Raw genomic sequence first — 21,028 nt, forward strand, 5'->3', positions numbered from 1 at the left:
ACTTTTTTAACCAGTTTATAATAGCAATAAGGCACCTCGGGGGGTTGTGGTATATGGCCATTATACCACTACTAAGGGCTGTATCCAGGCACTCTGTGTTGCGTCGTGCGTAAGAACAGCCCTTAGTCATGGGAAATTGGCCATATCCTACACCCCTCATGCCTTATTGCGTAAATATACTATGGTAAGTTGATACTATACAACATTGAAAATATTGCATTTCGGTGAGATAACTCACAACAGTTCTAAAGTTGTATCTTTCCACTCCACTTTTTGTTTTATCCTTTTATTTATTTGCATTAAAGGTATATATATATATATATATATATATATATATATATATATATATATTTATAAACTGGGTGGTTTGAGCCCTGAATGCTCCGCTTTGCGTCGTGCCTAAGAACAGCCCTTAGCCGTGGTATAATGGCCATATACCACACCACCCTCGTGCCTTAATGCTTAAATATATATATATATATTTGTTTTTACAGAGAATGATTTTCTCACTCACATCCTGAAACAAGTCAACAATTGTGCACACATCAACCAAGGTGGACTGCGTGGACCTTGCAGCACGTCATATATATTGCCCAGAAAACTGCAAACAAAGGTAGGCATAACAATATATTTGTATATATACTGAACAAAAATATAATCGCAACATGCAACAATTTCAAAGATGTTACTGAGTTACAGTTCATGTAAGGAAATCAGTCAATTGAAATAAATGAATTCGGTGCTAATCTATGGATTTCACATGACTGGGCAGGGCAGTCTTTGGTGGGCCTGAGAGGGCTTAGCCCAATTAGAATGAGGTTTTCCCCACAAAAGGGTTTTGTTACAGACAGAAATACTCCCCACCCACTCCTAGATGATCCCGCAGGTGATGAAGCTGGATGTGGAGGTCCTGGGCTGGCATGGTTATACATGGTTGATTGGACTTACTGCAAAATTCTCCAAAACGACGTTGGAGGCAGCTTATGGTAGAGAAATGAAGATTCAATTATCTGGCAACAGCTCTGGTGGACATTCCTGCAGTCGGCATGCCAATTGCACTCTCCCTCAAAACATGAGACATCTGTGGCATTGTGTTGTGTGACAAAAGTGGACTTTTACTGTCCCCCAGCACAAGGTGCACCTGTGTAATGATCATGCTTTTTAATCAGCTTCTTGATATGCCACACCTGTCAGGTGGATGGATTATCTTGGCAAAGGAGAAATGCTCACTAACAGGGATGTAAACAAATGTGTTCACAACATTTGAGAGAAATAAGCTTTTTGTGCGTATGGAACATTTCTTGGATCTTTTTTTTATTTCAGCTCATGAAACATGGGCCCAACACTTTACATGTTGCGTTTACATTTTATTCAGTATATATTTTCTAGTAATAGGTTCACGTAACATACATTTGGATATTATAGCATGCTGCTCTTGGATGTCCTGGGGGAAAAAAAAACATTATATTTTACCAATTCACTTTACCTGTGAACGGATATAGTTGTGTATTTCTAAGGCTAATGCAAGTGGTAGCCAGGATGTCTTGGAATGAGCAGCATGTTTAGCAGTGTCATGTCAATGCCCTTTTGACCCCTGTGAAATCACAGACTCAGATATTGTTTTACATATGCAGGGATGTGTAGCCAGCTTCGCTGAATGTGCTGCTTTGTTGTTATACCACAACACTTAACTAATAAGTAATGTATCTTACTTAAGGTTTAAGGTAGGCTGAAGGTTACCATGCCTCCCAGTTTACGAGTCCAAATTGGCTAGCTGAAACCATAACAATGTCCGGACAGCTTTGTTTAAGGATAGCCTCTTTAAAAATACTCATAGTGTCAACAGTGAAGAAACGAGACAGATGTTGTATTGACCAATGACCACCAAAGAGCCATCATAATTTCAAATGTCATACAGTTTTGTGGCATGTCAGAAATATATGACACAAACAAATCACAGCCTGAGAGTGTAGTAAATATTAAATACCAACGAGGCCTTTGAATGGCATGTCTCTATTTGTACTGCCCATGTAAATTCTCTTTGAACGTCATGCGTTCCCACCCTGTCTGCATGAGTTTTCTACTTCTCTCTCATACCCTTAAACATCTACTGGAGCTGCCCCATTAACACACTTCCGATTCCTCCTCTGCAGAATTAGATACAGCTATACAGCTTTGAGTTTAAGGACCAACGGTAGCTGTTGTCAAATGGGTGCCAAAAGCCCATCCTCTATATACCCTCTCAGAACCTTTGTGCTGCTCATGTAGCAGAAGCTATAATGCTTGAACATAAATGGTTCGATCGGTTCCTTCGTCTCCCCTCCGATAATACAGGTCGTTTGCTAGATCCGGGCATTTGAAGGAGTACAGTACATCATTGAACACTCTCACAAACATATTGACTGCATTTGTAAAAGAACGATCTACTGACAAATGATCAGTGAAATAGTGTACGTACTCCTCAGTGTCAGAACCAAGGTCATCAGGTATCTAAATAATATAGGAGCATTAGTGTATTCAATTCTTGTTACCATAACGCTTTTAGTGTTTTCATGAAACATGATATTGTGGCTTGACTTGTAAGAAAGAGGAATCCAAATGTTTCATGTACCAAGCCTTATTAAATGTCCTGGTACAAGATGTTAAATTATGAAACATTGTTGAAAACAAGTAGATTTACATCATGTGAGTGTTGCTTCTCAATAATGCAGAGGTGCATCATTTGTAAATATTTGCCAACCTGTGAAATTAATACAGCAATTACGCTATCTGAATATGAAATGTACTTGTATTACTGTAGACACTGTAGCACATACACAGTATCTGTAAACGCTTACAAAATGAGTGAGTTTGTCTGCCTGCATGTGTGTGTGTCTGTTTGGAAAAAGTGTAATGAACTAATCAGGTACATTAGTTGTTACAGAATGTCATCTATAGTGTTTGGGTAGTTGTTTGTTTCAATAGGGCCCCGAGTAATCAAAAGTAATGAACCTATTATGAGCAGGTCCTCTGAGGGCCCGGCGTGGCATTAAGAGTGTGGCACATAAAAGGTTTATTAAAGGAAATTAAGGTTCATCACTGCCACACCTGCTCCCCTATTATAAATGTATGACAGGTCAGTGCCTTCAATCACAACAGCAAACCAGAGAGAGGAGTCATGTTTCCCATTACCAGGAAAAGTAACAGCGTATCCTGTGACTCACAGATTTCACTGGCCTGTGACCACTATACACCGCCATCAGCCAGGAATAATTACCTTTAATAGGTTTTATTTGGGATCCACACGTATGGTGGCGAGGGAGAGTGGATTGATTTGAACAACTATTTTGGTCTAAACACACTACTGTCTGTCTGTATGCTACCACCTGCACTTTAATGTCATTATTTTGCATTATTACATTTTTCCCACCTCAAAGTTGGTTTGTTTTGTTTTAACTTCACCTTAGCTTGGTATTTTGCTTTTACATGCTACATGTGTTTTCGTGACTCTACACCAATTAAATGCCACAGATAATGTGCACGTAACCACATCAATGTTCTGGGAAACATGGGCTATTGTTGATAGGAACGGTCAAAATCATTTCAAATAAACTTCAACCACTGACGTCAAGGGCTCTCAAACATTAAATGGATCCAGCATCTGCTGATAAAATGTTAACATCATTATTTCAGTCCCAGTTGTCAATATTTACAGAATGTGTATTTTGATAGAAAGTGAGTGTTACATGCATAATGATACATAGTGTGTTCGTTATTTACAGATGGATTCAGAAGGAGAGGATAACACACTTCAAACATGCAACGGTGGCAAAGGTGAGTAGCTTCAACAACTCTTACCATGTTCAGGCAAGCACATCAATAGCAGTAACCGAGCGCTTCAGCTATTCACACACATTCCACTTATAGAGCTGTGGGGGTCTAGGGGGATATCAGTTCAACAATCCAACTTTACAACTGTCAATTTTACGAATGATCTTACCAATTTGAAGAGCACTGCATTGCCATTACATTACTCAGATGGAGAATTACTTCATCAAATTGGAACAGTGGCTCAAATTAGTTAAGGAGTGCATATATATAGTGTGATTGAAAACCTCTAGACAGGCGATGCCATTATGCTAGTTTTCCAAGCCTCTGAAGTCTGGTTGGTGGCACCAGAGCCATTACTACATCTGGAAAATGTATTATGGAGTTGTGCTTCATGGGAATACGGTGGACCGCTGAATGAGATTTGCATCTGTGCTGCATGGCCCTCTGGGAAAATCGATTTGCCTTTTCAGATCATGTTGTCAAAGCTGTCAGGAGGATGATCTACAGTGGATTGGGGGAGTGGATTTTTTATCAATATAAAGGGAATCTTTGCGATAATTTTGTTCATATTAGAAAGCTTTTTTTTTTTAAATCGTAAAACATTTAAATATAGCAACATATTTTTTGACAAGTAACACTAACTCTTTTTTATAGATAATCTGCTAGATTACGCTCCAAATTCATGCTAGGCTAACACCCCACTACCACGAGGGTACAGTAAGTAGTAGGCCACAGTGTTCCTTCCCGACTGGTTATCCAAAAGGTGGAGCTACTAGATCAGTAGCCTTGACCAGGATAATGTTTCCCAAGTAGACAGATGCAGAGCCTGAGTCACTCCACAGAGGAAATGTGAACATGACTATTTACCTGACATACCTCTGCCTCTGCTTCTGTTTCCAGTTCCAGTTGAATGCATCACCCAGGCTCCCGGGTAAGAGTTCATGACCTCTTTTTGAAAATAAACCCTTACAGATATCCTCTAACTCACCCCGGGTTTCTATGTCCTTACAATGCAGAGTGAAATAGGCATCCTTTGTTAGTAGATGTGGTATGCTGGCCATGCTCTTATCTTGATAATAATGGTTATAATTACATTTGTCCCCGTGGCTCTTCACTGTTTCTACGTACATCATTTTTAATGGTATTTTGGGGGTTTGTTCATCATCTCAGCTAAATACCGTTTCTTTAACCTAATGTTGACCTTTTTTCACTATAGCTACAAATGAGACTTGTACTTACTGAGTCCCGCAAAATACAATTGGTGAATAAACTGACAATGTTACATTTTAGGTTCACTTTCAGTTCAAATTTTTCAGATGAACCCCAGTAGCGGCTATGGCACATTGTTGACCCCGTTGCTCTTTTCATTCATCCATCCCCCCACAACAGCACATATGGGTCTATGGCTGCTAGGAAAAGACTCGCCCAGGAAGGGGTGCAGGGCGCCCCCGTCAACAAGAGAAAGTCTCTCCTGATGAGGCCCCGCCACTACAGCCCCAGCCAGGCGTGCTGCGAGGAGGAGAACGAGGACCTGGCACAGTCACAGGACAAAGAAGAGCTGAGGAACATTGACACTCCAGCAGGTAGACAGATGTCCTGTTGTTTTGTCTGTTTTGATGAACAATTGACGCTGAATTTTAAAATCCCATCTGTTGCATTCATATTTCCGTCCCTCTCTATTGCCTTTTAGGGCCCGGCATCAGCCAGACCCCATAGTCATTATGTACTGGAAGTGAAAGACGACACTGCTGGGTCGTGTCTGTCTCACATCCTCAGATTGAAGTTTATCTTTCATGATTTTTTTGGGTGGGGCGTGGCTTTACCCCACTTTTTTTGACGAGGCCAGATCTCGGACTTCTCATTTTCTTTTTGTCCGATGTGTTTTTGTTTTTTTTTTCCTCCAGAAAAGCCATTCAAAAATAGGTTGAAAACACTGAGAATTGAAACATTATGATCGTGTTTGCCGGAGGCCCTTCTGTTTTGAGTCTCATCTTCATTGATTGATTATTGACACAAGCTGATGCTGCATCTTAAAAGAACCAGCTCCCCTTCTGAAGGAGGACATTGGCATTGCCTAAACATGTTCTTATAAAAAAACAATGTCACTGATACAATAGAATAGAATAGATAGGGTGCTCATTTGTCAGGAGATACTAAGACCAAGCTACGTACTCAATGACATAAGGAAATGTTTGTGTTTATTTCATTTAAAAACATTGTCCCCCTCCAAAAGCAAAACATTTCTATTTCCTAATGAATTGAATTTTGAGCATTTTGGCCACAATATCCATGGTTTACACATGCATTCTCACCCACTATAATCTGCACTTATTTGGTATATTTTTAACGATGTAACTAAGCAACAAACGTAATTGTCCCCTTCGAAAGCTTTTGTTAGGCCCTCTAACACAGTCCAAATATACATAATTAGGCATAATGTCTACAGCTCATTATAGTACACATGTGGGTAGTTAAATGGACCAAGAGAGTAGCTCAATGAATTGTGCAGATTCATTGGAAATGGAATTTATTTGTTTCTGGGGTTCATATAACATTACAATTATCGTAACCCTTTTTGCACTAGCTTTGCCATCCCGTTTTTCCCCCCCTCGGATAACTTTCTTTGTTCATATACCTCCCTCCTGGTCTGTTTGCGTTTCAAGCAGAGCTTTTATGTGTCTGTATTCTGTCACCACTACTTTCCTACTGCATTATAACCTTTTAATCAAGAAAAGTGTATATTTAAAAAAAAAAAAATCAAAATAGGGCCCTTGCCAACAGCAAGCCCTATAAAATACAGTGAACATGTATCAAAAGTCAGGCAACACAAACAAATGACTGCACATTGAGTGGTTAACATAGATCTACATACATTTGTCAATATCATTTTTGTCACAGTCTGGTCTGGGGCTATTTTATGTGAAGAGATTGTGACAATTCAAGTGGATAGAGCAAGCAATAAGAATGTAACAGTGGGGATACCGTTCATATCTGCATTTCATAGCGAAAAGAGGGGAAAATGAGCCTCTCATTTGGTCGAGCCGCATTGCGTTCAGCTCCAGCCAAGCTCCAACCCTGCTGCAGAGCGCCGGTAATGGCTATTCTGGAGTACAAACTGTTCACCTGTTCCAATACACAAACCACAGGAGGGATCCAAGTGCAGTCTCTTTTCCACTGCACTTCTCTCACTGTGTGTCATCCATCTGGGCAAAAAGAAGCACTTTTTTTCGTCTGCTCTGCTAATTGTAGCTAAGCAAAACTGACTTTTACTCTTTGGCCAGGCTGCTATTTGTAATGCCTCTGTTTCGAAAGGAAGTGCCTCTAACAACAAAGAGGTTATTAGCCACATTTTGCATTGCAAAATCCAGCTTGATATTTTTGTGGGGTTGCGTCTAAAAAAGGAGTTTCACCAAGTCTATTTCGTTCAAGTTCTTGCTCTGCTGCTGGTATGTTTTGACCTGTCCTGTATTACACTCAATACATTTACCTACATTTGCACAACCTAAAATCATACGCTTCAAAACAAAAGCCAGTTTCTTTTTTTTTGTTTTTTTTGCCAGAGGTCTGTTTCCAGATAACACTTCCTGCATTTAGCAGCTTTTCTTTTTTTGTGGGATTATGTTTTGTACTGTGGCCTGACTATAATGACGAGTTGTATCTGTTTGATCATGTCTATATCCTCCTCAGTGGGATCCACTTACAAGCCTACGTAGCCTATACGCATCCTAAATGATTCCCAAATCTATCATCAACCTATTGGATCCCTCTCATTCCATTCTCTGTGGGCTACTTTTAGTTTGGTCCATGACGTCTAGCCACTTAAGAGGATAGATCAACTCAGTACAGTACAGCCTACTTATGATTTATGAAGTAAAAACCCTTATGGCCTTTTGCCAAAGAGATTTAGCACAGAATGTAAGTTTAAATGATTTGGAGGATCAAAGGAGATTTTATCGAATCAATCCAGATGATAGCTTGCCATTGTTAATCATTGACCATGAGTTAATATTAATATAATCAGGGGTGTTACTAAAATAAAGTGTCATTTAAAATGCATTTTGGGGAACTAAGAGGCCTAGCTTTCCTGTCAGTTCCACTTAAATTGACTAAGCTGGAAACCAGAAAATGAATTGTCAAATATTTTACCATTACTCACAGTCTTGGGATACATTAAATATTTTGATATGTCAATAAAAATGTCCCCTGATAAACAATTGAAACGCTTAGTAAAGAATCGATATAAAAACAAATTACTAGGTCCACTCCACATAATGACATATTGAAAAAATGTAAATTAAAGAAAGGAAAGGAAGAGGAAAACAATGGAATGTTTATGTTATATTTTTTTTACGGACATTTTCGCCACTTTCTTGGTTCTTATGCTTACATAATGAATATGGTTTCTTAAATGAGTTGTATGCGAACGACTACATGTTAATATCAAAAAAAAAATCATAAAGCCCTGCTTAGCTTACACCTAATAACTACTTAAAACTGATGTCCAGTGTCATAAGCGATGTAGGCTAAATCTCTGTCGTAATCTGGTCCGTCTTAATCCATATCAAGTTGTTGTATTCTGATTGGAGATTTTAAAGAAGACGAAGACAATCTTTTTCTTTATCTCTAGGTTTCATGTTCAACTAGCCAAAATAAGTGTCCCGTGTATTATCTCTGACGTACTTGAGGAATTGCAGCATAATCTTGCAGTTGCTGTCCCGTCCATACTATTATTATTTTCATTACATATTTGATTTGTCAATCCTCTTAACAGTCATTTGAACTACAAGACATGCATTTTCAAGATATGGAAACTGTCATGAAATGTGCGTTGAATGTCTCTGCTAAACATTCTAACTAAGCTCAAATGGGGACATACAAATTGTTACTCTCTCTGCCCAGGCAAATGTTCTCGGAAAAGCATGGCCTTAACATGAACAATTGATTCAAAACTGACAGCCTCATTCTTTATTCTCTTTGCTCCTACTTTGTTTCTTAGATGGTTGCCAAGATACGCTTAATGAAGTGCCCAACCAAAATGGCTGCCAGGACTCAATAACAAAACCCCATGATTCCTTTGGATGGTCTGAAGTGGTGACTGATGACTCCCTCCATGAGGAGGTTGCAGCCTCGGAAACTCTGGAAGATGAAGAGGTGGAGGAACGAAACCAAGAAGAAGAGGAAGACCAAAGTCAGGACAGGATTAGTATGACTTGCAGTTCCTCGCCACGTAAAAGCCCGTACGGGGACAGTCGGAAAGCAGAGTGGGAGCCTCTGTCCCTGTCTCATTCTGCTAGGGTGAATGGCTCCAACGGCTTCATCAGCAGCCCCTCCAAAGCCACCGGAGAAGGACACCCATTGGGCAGGAACGGCCACCAACACATGAGAGAGGACAATCCTGACTCGGACCTTAGGGGGTACAACATGGGCAGAGTAGGCCCCTTCCAGGCAGGGGCCCTGCGGCTCTACCCCAGTGAGGAGGACAGTGAGGGGGAGCCAGAGGTGGAGAGGCCTCCCCAGCTGGAGGCCTGGGCGCTGGGCCTGCAAGAGATGGAGAGACCGCTGGGCCTGGAGATGGACCGAGACAGAGGAGACAGAGACAGGGACAGAGGGAGGGTGAACCTAAGCCTCCTGGAGCAGGCCATGGTCCTGCAGTCAGAGCAGAGGCATGTCATCCACAACGCCTACAGAGAGATGGACAGGTTCCTACTGGAGCAGATGACCAATGAGAGGAGGCACCAAAGGCTACTGGATGTAAACTCCAGGGTGAGCTATCATGGATGCAAAGGTATGGATAATAGATTTGAATATGTCTTATTTCTTTGTCACTTCAAGATTTTTGCTATTATCAGGTTTATGTTTTTTTCACAACAGGTTTTATCAACGTGATGTTCTTTAAGCCCTTTCTCTGCTTTTGTTTGGGTACTATTTCGGAAACTTGAGCACAATAGAACCACATACAGTGAATATTGCACTTATTGTAATGAAGAGTAGTGGGCATAAAAGAAGTACGCAGCAGACTTGATTATGCATGTTTATCTAGTACGTATCAGACCTCTTGTGATTTTAATAATGAGGCTCTTCGAAACATAAAAATAATAAAATAACCATATTCTGAGGGGGAAATCGGAGGGAGGAGGAGGGTAAAAATCCTCTTAAGTACTAAAAACATTTTGGCAACAAATGAAGTAATAGACAAAAACAGACTCAAATAAAAAATAAAAAAAATCTTCTGATGGAATTGCTACTACTCAGAAAATTGGATTTTGATAGGAATCAACTGGATATTTAACCATGACCATAACTCTTAAATCCACCCAAAGTACCCCTCATGTTTTCCACTGATTCTTCAAATGACTGAAGCCTAATGTGTAATCCCAGATGTAATCTTTCGATGGATGGGCATTAAGAAATGAATGCCCTGTGTTGAACTGGAAGCCTTAACTAAAATGACAGATTAAAAGAAGCATTTTGCAAAAAAAAAGTGTCTAGCTCTTTGCATGATACTGTCCTGCAATCTGTATGTTTCTATGAAGCTACTGTATATCTATGTATATCTATAGCACTGTAGCTTCGGTATTTAAGTGCGTTTCCACTTAGCAATTCCCAGAATCTCACTTAAAACACATTTTCGAGGAACATTCATGCAAGAGAACCTCTACAAGTTGAATCAAATTAAACTAGGTTCATTAGCTAAGACAATATTTCCAAAATACTTTTTTAATGAACTATTACCTTTGTTCTACTCTTTGTTTGTGTGGTAAGGAAAGGTTATAAAGCATGTCAAGAAGGATACTGCAACATTCTTAAAGGTGTCGTTATGTATGCCTATGTACAGTATGTGTGACATATGTGAATGTCTATGTATAAATCAAAGAGTTCCTGCTGTTTGTCTCCTCCCAGACTCTCCAAGGCCAGACAAGAAGGATATTAGGTGTCCCACCCCTGGGTGTGATGGAACTGGTCATGTCACTGGTTTGTACCCCCACCACCGGAGTCTGTCCGGCTGTCCCCACAAAGTCAGAGTTCCCCCAGAGAGTAAGTCACTCACGTAGACACCTGCTGTATACATCATACATACACAAGCATGCACACATATAGAATAAAATGGAATGAGATGTTGTGATCAATCATGAAATAAGTTCTGATGTTCGAAGGAAATCATGAAGTTATCAAACACAGATGTAGGATCTTAATTTGAGCCAGTTTGCTACAGCAGGACAATAATCCTGGAACAACAGGACATGTGGATTATGATGAAGGCCATTTCTGTAGGGGTTGATGCCTTTTTCGTAAGGGAAAATCAAGTCTGAAATGTGAAAGTGGAAATTACAGATGCATTTTTTAACCTCAAATGCACTGCAAGTTTAACATTTCCCGCAACAAGGTGGTCAAATGAAGACCTGTAGGTGCAGAAACTCTTTGACTGAAGGGCATCTCTACATTTTCCATTTATAGAATCATGCAAATAGAAAAATAATACTTGTTGTCACCTAGGAAGTTGGAGTTTACCTCTAATTTCTGAATATTGAAAAGGCTTTTTTTTATTGGCTGTGATTTAGTCATTTAAATGTAACATAATAAACATTAAACACTGATGTTACAAAAGGAACATAAAAAAGCAATTACATTTTGTTCAATATGAAAGCATGTGCTCTTAGACCAGAGGCAGTGTTTGCAAATCAAAGGAGTTACTAACTCTGTATTCAAAAAAAGAAATAGACAAAAACCTGCAAACTAATTGGAAAATATGTACAGAAAATAAAAGTTTCCAAGGATACCGAGTGGAACTCCAACAATGACAATGTTTTATGAAAAAAATATCTGCGCTTTCTAGTTATAGTCTTATTTCCACTAAGGTATTTATATTATGCAACCAACACACAGTGCACTGACAATGGCAACAGTGCTAGTTGGAGATGCTTGTGTCTTCAAAGGATCTGTGCACTATAACCATGGTTTCTGTCTGATCCCACTACATAAGCAATGTGTTAATTGAATAAAATGGTCAAGAAATGAACAAGCAGAATGTATGCCCATAGTTTTCAACTTGATTATTTTCCTGTCTTTTCAAGTCTGTTAATTCTGTTAACTCTTGGCATTCCTATGACTCCTATGCCTACTCTAAATTATGTCACCACTGATGCAGTATATTCACCACTGATGCAGTATATTCACCACCGATGCAGTATATTCACCAGCGATGCAGTATATTCACCACCGATGCAGTATATTCACCAGCGATGCAGTATATTCACCACTGATGCAGTATATTCACCAGCGATGCAGTATATTCACCACCGATGCAGTATATTCACCACTGATGCAGTATATTCACCACCGATGCAGTATATTCACCACCGATGCAGTATATTCACCACTGATGCAGTATATTCACCACCGATGCAGTATATTCACCACTGATGCAGTGTATTCACCACTGATGCAGTATATTCACCACTGATGCAGTATATTCACCACCGATGCAGTATATTCACCACTGATGCAGTATATTCACCACTGATGCAGTATATTCACCAGCGATGCAGTATATTCACCACTGATGCAGTATATTCACCACTGATGCAGTATATTCACCAGCGATGCAGTATATTCACCACTGATGCAGTATATTCACCACTGATGCAGTATATTCACCACCGATGCAGTATATTCACCACTGATGCAGTATATTCACCAGCGATGCAGTATATTCACCACTGATGCAGTGTATTCACCACTGATGCAGTATATTCACCACTGATGCAGTATATTCACCAGCGATGCAGTATATTCACCACTGATGCAGTATATTCACCACCGATGCAGTATATTCACCACTGATGCAGTGTATTCACCACCGATGCAGTATATTCACCAGCGATGCAGTATATTCACCACTGATGCAGTATATTCACCACTGATGCAGTATATTCACCACTGATGCAGTATATTCACCACTGATGCAGTATATTCACCACTGATGCAGTATATTCACCAGCGATGCAGTATATTCACCACTGATGCAGTATATTCACCACTGATGCAGTATATTCACCACTGATGCAGTATATTCACCACTGATGCAGTATATTCACCACTGATGCAGTATATTCACCACTGATGCAGTATATTCACCACTGATGCAGTATATTCACCACTGATGCAGTATATTCACCAGCGATGCAGTATATTCACCACTGATGCAGTATATTCACCACTGATGCAGTATATTCACCACTGATGCAGTATATTCACCACTGATGTATATTCACCAGCGATGCAGTATATTCACCACTGATGCAGTATATTCACCACTGATGTATAATCACCACTGATGCAGTATATTCACCAGCGATGCAGTATATTCACCACTGATGCAGTATATTCACCAGCGATGCAGTATATTCACCACTGATGCAGTATATTCACCACTGATGCAGTATATTCACCACTGATGCAGTATATTCACCACTGATGTATAATCACCACTGATGTACAGTACAGCTCTCCTTCTACTAACCCTACTGTTTCACCTACTGGCCCTCTCCTCTCCCGTCTGTCCCCAGTCCTGGCCATGCATGAAAACGTCCTCAAGTGTCCTACTCCCGGGTGCACAGGAAGAGGCCATGTAAACAGCAATCGTAGCACCCACCGGAGGTACAGCCTGCAGGACTAACCTATTAAAAAATGACAAACTGTACATAGACAGGTTCAATGTCAGACTAATGGGCTTGATTTCCTTCTATTCATCCTCCTCCCCCAGTCTCTCAGGCTGCCCCATTGCTGCTGCAGTGAAAGTCCCCAAACCTCAAGAGGAGAGCCCCAAATGCAGACAAGCACCAGAACGATTGTCCAGGTAAAAATCACATGGACTGAGAATGTATGTTATAACACACGTTAAAGCTGTAATATTGCAGTATTGTCACTCTTGACTGTTGACGATTATTGAAGCGCATGTGGACATACATTATGGTGACAGTAAACCAATGAGACATTGAAAACTATACTATAAAACATTTATTCTGAGAGCATAGTCCCTTTTGATATAAAACAGTGTTTGTGCTCGTTGACGATCAATATCATATAAGATCAGGAGCTATGTTGGTTAACATTTACAGTATCGTGTCCAGTTTATCCAGTCAGTGTATTGTAAAAGGAATGACAACATATCGCCTAGCAAAGCATCACAGATACGGTTTCTCAGTGTCATTTGTACTTAAAGCAATGGGTTAAGGTCCCATGGGATTCTCCGTATTAGAGATGCAGAGCATAAGAGCTCTTTGTTCCCCTGAAGAGAAATGACAGGCAGACTGCCTACTCATACAAAATGAATTAGTTGGGCAACATGCCTGTGTGTGAACATACAATACAGATCAGATCCCACAATCCAGGAGGAGGACGTTGATATTATTATAGGATTCAAGCGACACCGTGTCCTTATTCCTTCACAACCACCTCGTATCAATATTATTCCATGTTCTATTACTTCCACAATCAACACCACTTCTTGCACATGCATGTTGTGCATAATGTGCACGCACAGTGGCAAGCAAAAAAAGTATGTGAACCCTTTCGAATGATCTGGATTTCTGCATAAATTGGTCATACAATTAGATCGGATCTTCATCTAAGTCACAACAACAGACAAGCACGGTCTGCTTAAACTGATAACACACAAATTATTGCATTTTCATGTCTATATTGAATACATCATTTAAACATTCACAGTGTAGGTTGGGAAAAGTATGTCAACCCCTAGGCAAATGACTTCTCCAAAAGCTCATTGGAGTCAGGAGTCAGCTAACCTGGAGTACAATCATTGAGACGAGTTTGGAGATGTTGGTTAGAGCTGCCCTGTAAAAAAAACACTCAGCAACATTTGAGTTTGCTATTCACAAGAAGCATTGCCTGATGTGAACCATGCCTCAAACAACAGAGATCTCAGAAGACCCAAGTTTAAGAATTGTGGGCTTGCATAAAACTGGAAAGGGTTACAAAAGTATCTCTAAAAGCCTCGATGTTCATCAGTCCACGGTAAGACAAATTGTCTATAAATGAAGAAAGTTCAGCACTGTTGCTACTCTCCCTAGGAGTGGCCATCCTGCAAAGATGACTGCAGAATGCTCAATGAGTTTAAGTAGAATCCTAGAGTGTCAGCTAACATCTCTGTTGATGAGTCTATGACACGTAAAACACTAAACAAGAATGGTGTTCATGGGAGGACACCACGGAAGAAGCCACTGCTGTCCAAAAAAAACATTGCTGCATGTCTGAAGTACGCAAAAGAGCACCTGGATGTTCCACAGCGTTACTGGCAAAATATTCTGTGGACAGATGAAACTAAAGTTGTGTTGTTTGGAAGGAACACACAACACTATGTGTGGAGAAGAAAAAGTCACAGCACAGCACACCAACATCAAAACCTCATCTCAACTGTAAAGTATGGTGGAGGGAGCATCATGGTTTGGAGCTGCTTTGCTGCCTCAGGGCCTGGACAGCTGGCTATCATCGACAAAAATGAATTCCCAAGTTTATCAAGACATTTTGCAGGAGAATGTAAAGCTATCTGTCCGCCAATTGAAGCTCAACAGAAGTTGAGTGATGCAACAGGACAACGACCCAAAAGATAGAAGTAAATCAACAACAGAATGGCTTCAACAGAAGAAAATACTCCTTCTGGTGTGGCCCAGTCAGTCCTGACCTCAACCTGATTTCAAATGCTGTGGTATGACTTCGAGAGCGATTCGCACCAGACATCCCAATAATGTTGTTGAACTGAAACAGTTTTGGAAAGAGGAATGGTCCAAAATTCCTAAAGACCATGCAGGTCTGACCGTGCAGGTCTGATCCGCAACTACAGAAAACGTTTGGTTGAGGTTATTGCTGCCAAAGGAGGGTCAACCAGTTATTAAATCCAAGGGTTCACGTGCTTTTTTCCCACCTGCACTGTGAATGTTTACACGGTGTGTTCAATAAAGACATGAAAATGTATAATTGTTTGCGTGTTATTAGTTTAAGCAGACTGTGATTGTCTATTGTTGTGACTTAGATGAAGATCAGATTGCATTTTATGACCAATTTATGCAGAAGTCCAGGTAATTCCAAAGGGTTCACATACTTTCTCTTGCCACTGTAAGTGTCAATTTCCTGTTCCTTACATGGACTTTATTTGACACATACAGTAGCCACTTTCCTCATCAAATCCAACAACAACACCTCGTCTTCTTGGATTCTTCTCCAACCAGACCTCTCGGCCCCCTCATGAAGAAGTTGGAGTTCAACCAGTACAGCTACAGGTTCGCCCATCACCATCCTGTCACCGCCGCCTTGCAAGCCAACCTCACCAAGGACATGGACAAGTACAGCAAGATCCGCTTTGATTACGCCAGCTTTGATGCACAGGTCTTCGGCAAACAACCTCTGATGGCACCCAACCAGGACCAAAAAATCTCTCCTTCACACTTCTCTGACTGTGAGTTTCGCACATTTTATTTGATTCAGGGGGGGGGGCATGTGTCAAGCCATATTAAACGGATTTAATGTGTCGCTCATCTTCTGCCACAAATGTGCAGCCCATACATGATCAGACAACATCCAAACTATGAGTATGCGACACACTCACAAGGTTCCTGTAAACAAGACAATCATGCTTGTTTAATATTGCTTACATTTACAGTTTAGTCATTTAGCAGACGGTCCTATCCAGAGCAACTTACAGTTAGTGCATTCATCTTAAGGTAGCTAGGTGGGACAACCACGTATCTTAGTCGTAGTAAGTAAAACATTTCACAAAGTAGCTATCGGCAAAGTCCGTGCTAGTATGATTTAAAAATGTTAAAAAACATTGTTTTGAACAGATCTGTCAGATCCTGAGAGAATTGCCATTTTATCAAGAAATACCTGTATTATCAACACAAACTTTATTTATTCAAGCACAGACTGATGCCATTGCAACCACACTGTAACAGCAAATGTATAGCTGGTTGCACGACGCACCATAATATAGTGAGTATAATCAGTTGTTCCTGTATCTCTGTGTAACTTGCTGAATGTGTGTTCTGTTATCTAGCAGCTCTACAGTACACTGGTTTCCTGGGTGCCCCTGGTAACCTCCTTCCCACACCTGACCCCGGACGGCACAGCCCACCCACCCATTACAAACCGGGATGTGAGGGGCTCCAAGACACCGCAGCCACCACCGCCATCCTCAACCTCTCAACCCGCTACCGAAGCAACATGGAGGCCATCTCCATCTCCGGCCGGCCCCTGGCATCCTCCACAAAGGTAATCAAATTAGACCACTTGGAAAGGTATTTAATGGGGTCATTTTAAAGCAACTCTGATTTGTGTATAAAAAGGGAGAAACATCAAAAGGACTGTTTTTGGCAAAGAGATCGTGCCTCTGGTGGCAGGGAAACAAGAGGTTCCCCTCCATAAAGCTTTAATGTACACAAAAGAACATTTATATAATCACATCAAAAGAAAAAAAAATACTATCAGCCTTATTTCTCAATTACAATTAGACTGTAGTTTCTACTTTTATGGAAATAGTCACAATTTCATCAAAGATAACTGAAGAAAGTTGTCATTCATTTTGATGTTTTTTGCCGATGAGATCTTAGTCGCTCAATTTTTACCTCTAAGATGTTTGGTGCAGTATTTCTAAACTAAAAAATGTGCATGAAAATGAGTCGTCTCTCGTCGAATGACAACAAATACTTTACTGAAGAATCCCTACTGTTGACCAATCACTGACGAAGGGGCGTAGGCTTCGGTTACTGACTTCGGCTTGCCTCAAGAAACAATTTTGTGTGCCTGAACAACCAACAGAAACCTTACCGTCACAAAATGACGTCATAATACATGCACAAACTCTTCCTAGCGGTTACAAACACCCTTATTTCTCAATTACAACTAGACTCTGTAGTTTATGTAAAACATGTGGTCATGCATATGCTTTTATTAATGGACAAAAAAAGAAAAAGGGAAAAATGAATAACTGTATGAAAGTGTGTCTTGCATGCTGCAGATGGCAGAATATATTTTGCTTAGTAATATATTATCCAGGATCAACTGTGTCTCTATCAGATGGCCTATAAAACTAGTTCAGTGGATTAAACCAATCAGCTGAAGGACTCATTAGCTGAAATCTTTTATTCACACAAAACCAAAATCTCAGTGATTTATTAAATGTGCACCAGTTTAGTTTAAAACTTGACCCATTTGTGCATATCCTGTATAATCTCTAGAGGGGAAAACAACACAACTGCCCTGTCCACTACGTGGAAAACCATGATACTCTCAACTGAACTGAAACTTGGCCTTCCTATGCATTACGGTTGAGCATAACAACGAATGTCTCAAAACCCAAACAAGGCCCGTCTCTACATTATGTAATTTATGACAGATAATATTGATAGATAAATGATTCAAGGTTTCCAACACCTACACAGTACAGAACCCAGCTTGGTGAGCTGAGAATGTGGTCCTGTACCAGGTGCCAACCCACTGAATGAATAAAACAGTGTTAGCAACTTAATCATTTGTGCTCTTCTGCGTTGGACTTATGTAGCATACAGTACACTGTATAGGGCCATGCAACTCATATGTTTGTTATATCTCTGTAGGTTACCAGTGATGCAAATGCAACAAAAATGCATCACAACTCAATGTGAAAAGTTCATGCTATTGAGATTAGCTTACAGACATGTCACCATCACAGACATAATTAAAATGGACAGCCACACACGCTTGCAATGTCCATGAAAATGATCCCCTTTAATTAATTTGAAAGGCTCTCTTTTGTTACAAAAATAATGGGGGATAGGTTTAATGGGACATATGCGTTGAATAATTGGTTTCATTTATAGGCCGTATTTCGGCATTTAATGGGGGAAAACTTTTAATACTATAAAACCTATAAAGCTGAAGCACACAGCCCAGCATTTCACATAACACAGAATGAGTAACACATCTGTCAGTGAGAAAACGTATGCTGCATTAAGCTTTTTCATTTTTGTTTTAATGGTGATGACCTAAAACCAGCACCCCCCAGCTGCCATCTTAGTTGTATGTCCTAGAAAACAGATAGATTACACAGCTGTCACAAAAAAAAAACTACACACCAAGCAACGATTATTATTTTGTTCAACAGAATTAATGCTGGCTTAACACCACACTTTTACCCCGGTGTTAGATAATCACTCAGCGTCTTATTTTCATGTGAATGTGTATTCGAGGTGCAATTCAAGATATTTCTCGCAGGAATTATTGTTGTCATTTTCAGAGTGGCGCACACTTAAAGCATGGCAGTTGGTGCTAAGGCATGTCATGGAAATATATGAATTTCAATCTTCATAACCCACATATCGTTATTTCCCATTAAACTGGTGTACCTGTATGTTTTTGTTAAAGACAGTTGACTATTTCCAAAAAGTTAATTACCTGCTGACTGTTACAGTCTGACTTGTGAACTTCTTCTCGTTAAGGACATGCCCATAGAAGTGGATGAGAACGGCACTCTGGACCTGAGTATGAAGAAAAGTCGGGAGGTGAATGCCCCACCCAAGGTGCCTTTGGGAGACGTTGCCCTGTCCCCTCCTGAGTCCACTCTCAAGCAGGCCGGCAGTGTGCACATCAGCCCTGCCTTCTACCATTCCCTGTGTGAGAGAGACGCCTGGGACACGCCTCTCAACTTCAGCAAAGCACAACAAATGATGCACGACAGAGAGGTAGGTACAAGCTCTTGTTAAAGAGAGTGTTCCTCACAGCTGGTGTTCCTGGTTGTTGTTGATTTAAAAGGCCATGACATTTGTACTGTTATTAACTCACCGACGACAACATCTGGTGCTGAACACAGAATCTTTGAGAAGTAAATGTTTCACATCACAAGTATATACGTCATAAATACTGTCCGTGTGGATGAAATGTGACTTTAAATGGATGTATGGTTTACTGTAAGTATCCTTAAGCGTAATACCTCAGCCTTACCGCCTAACCCCTAGGCTTGTGTTTTAAGAGTAATAAGTGGGATGTTTTCATTGATAATGTTCAAAACTCAAGACTGAGACAGGAAGTCAAGAGGTTAAGCAGATTTTTAAAGACACTTTATTATTAATACTGCACCCGAAATGGCACCCTATTTCTTCTGTAGTGCGCCACTTTTGACCAGGGTCCATGGCTCTGGTCAAAAGTATTGCACTATATAGTGAAAAGGGTCCATTTCAAACGTACGGTCTATATATATGTCTCTCAGCAGGAGGATTTTGACGACGCTTCTCTGGAGAACCAGAGCTACTCCGGAGACGCAAGCATGTTAAGCCCCAAGACCAAGATGCTCTTAAGAGATGCTAAGAAAGAGCTGATGAGGTATATCATGTTAAACATGGCGGGTCTGCTCATTCTGGGGGTCCAATGAGGGGAGAAATTGACATATTGAGGCTTCTCTGCTCAGTCATCTGTGTATAATGTGCATTTCCCTCTAAAAAGGTCAGCTGACAGATGGTCAGTCTTAATAACAAAAGTGTAATTCCCGACCAGACCTTTTAAATGGGGCAGTATATTATAAGTGGGGTGACTGAATACACACTCAGTGAAATGCACGGGACATGATCTATCCTATTATTAGCTCTTATATTGTTACCTATTATATATTACATATCGTTGTGACTGGTATGTCTGCAGGTTCATGTGGAGAGGAAATGTATCTTGTTAAAAGTGAGTTTTTACATGTCCGTATGTCCTCACTCTTGACTTTGTAGTTAGACTCTGTATGTTCTCTTGAGTTTGGCTCTGGGGATTTGATTCACTTCATGGCTCGACACGATTGAGTAGTTTACAGGAAACAAGTAGATCTTCCAAGTGAGCACCTTTTAATGAACAACTTTCTGCCACTCCAAATAAACACCTTCAGAGACGCTGTTGTGGGGGAATGTGTTCGGGGAGCAAAATAAGTCCTACTAGATTTCCTGCTGCCACTAACACTTCACACTTCCAATTCCACTAATAACAAGTCAATGTCATGTCACCGAGGTTAACACACTGTGTTGAAAGTCCGTGCATTCTAGAGTACGGTCTTAACTAAGTGTTGTGCTCTCTGCAGCTGTCCTACCCCCGGCTGTGACGGTAGTGGCCATGTAACAGGAAATTATGCGTCACATCGAAGGTAATTACACACTCGTTAACACCAGCTAGTTAACACCGCAAGGCCTGGTTCAGA

General features: G+C 40.4%; 1 protein-coding gene across 14 annotated transcripts in view; it reads left to right on the forward strand.

Annotated features, from left to right (window-relative positions):
* Positions 1-21,028, forward strand: part of LOC110508593 (suppression of tumorigenicity 18 protein) — a 42,068-nt gene that overhangs the window by 13,937 nt on the left and 7,103 nt on the right. For 6 of the 14 annotated variants that reach the window (XM_090225459.1, XM_036966240.2, XM_090225455.1 and 3 more), the window contains 13 exons: positions 495-613; positions 3,762-3,813; positions 4,711-4,741; positions 5,200-5,393; positions 8,807-9,595; positions 10,711-10,845; positions 13,377-13,467; positions 13,574-13,666; positions 16,056-16,282; positions 16,880-17,094; positions 19,299-19,541; positions 20,066-20,178; positions 20,912-20,974. In XM_090225459.1, the coding sequence (XP_090081585.1) occupies positions 3,762-3,813; positions 4,711-4,741; positions 5,200-5,393; positions 8,807-9,595; positions 10,711-10,845; positions 13,377-13,467; positions 13,574-13,666; positions 16,056-16,282; positions 16,880-17,094; positions 19,299-19,541; positions 20,066-20,178; positions 20,912-20,974 (2,246 nt within the window). In that variant the 5' untranslated portion in view covers positions 495-613. Of the gene's footprint in view, positions 1-494; positions 614-3,761; positions 3,814-4,710; positions 4,742-5,199; positions 5,394-8,806; positions 9,596-10,710; positions 10,846-13,376; positions 13,468-13,573; positions 13,667-15,992; positions 16,283-16,879; positions 17,095-19,298; positions 19,542-20,065; positions 20,179-20,911; positions 20,975-21,028 lie in introns of all 14 variants that reach the window. The other 8 variants (XR_016492841.1, XM_021589222.3, XM_036966237.2 and 5 more) reach the window with 3 other exon arrangements.

Source organism: Oncorhynchus mykiss, chromosome 28 (assembly GCF_057628025.1).
Source record: "Oncorhynchus mykiss isolate SJ-2025 chromosome 28, ASM5762802v1, whole genome shotgun sequence".
Lineage (NCBI taxonomy): Eukaryota > Metazoa > Chordata > Actinopteri > Salmoniformes > Salmonidae > Oncorhynchus > Oncorhynchus mykiss.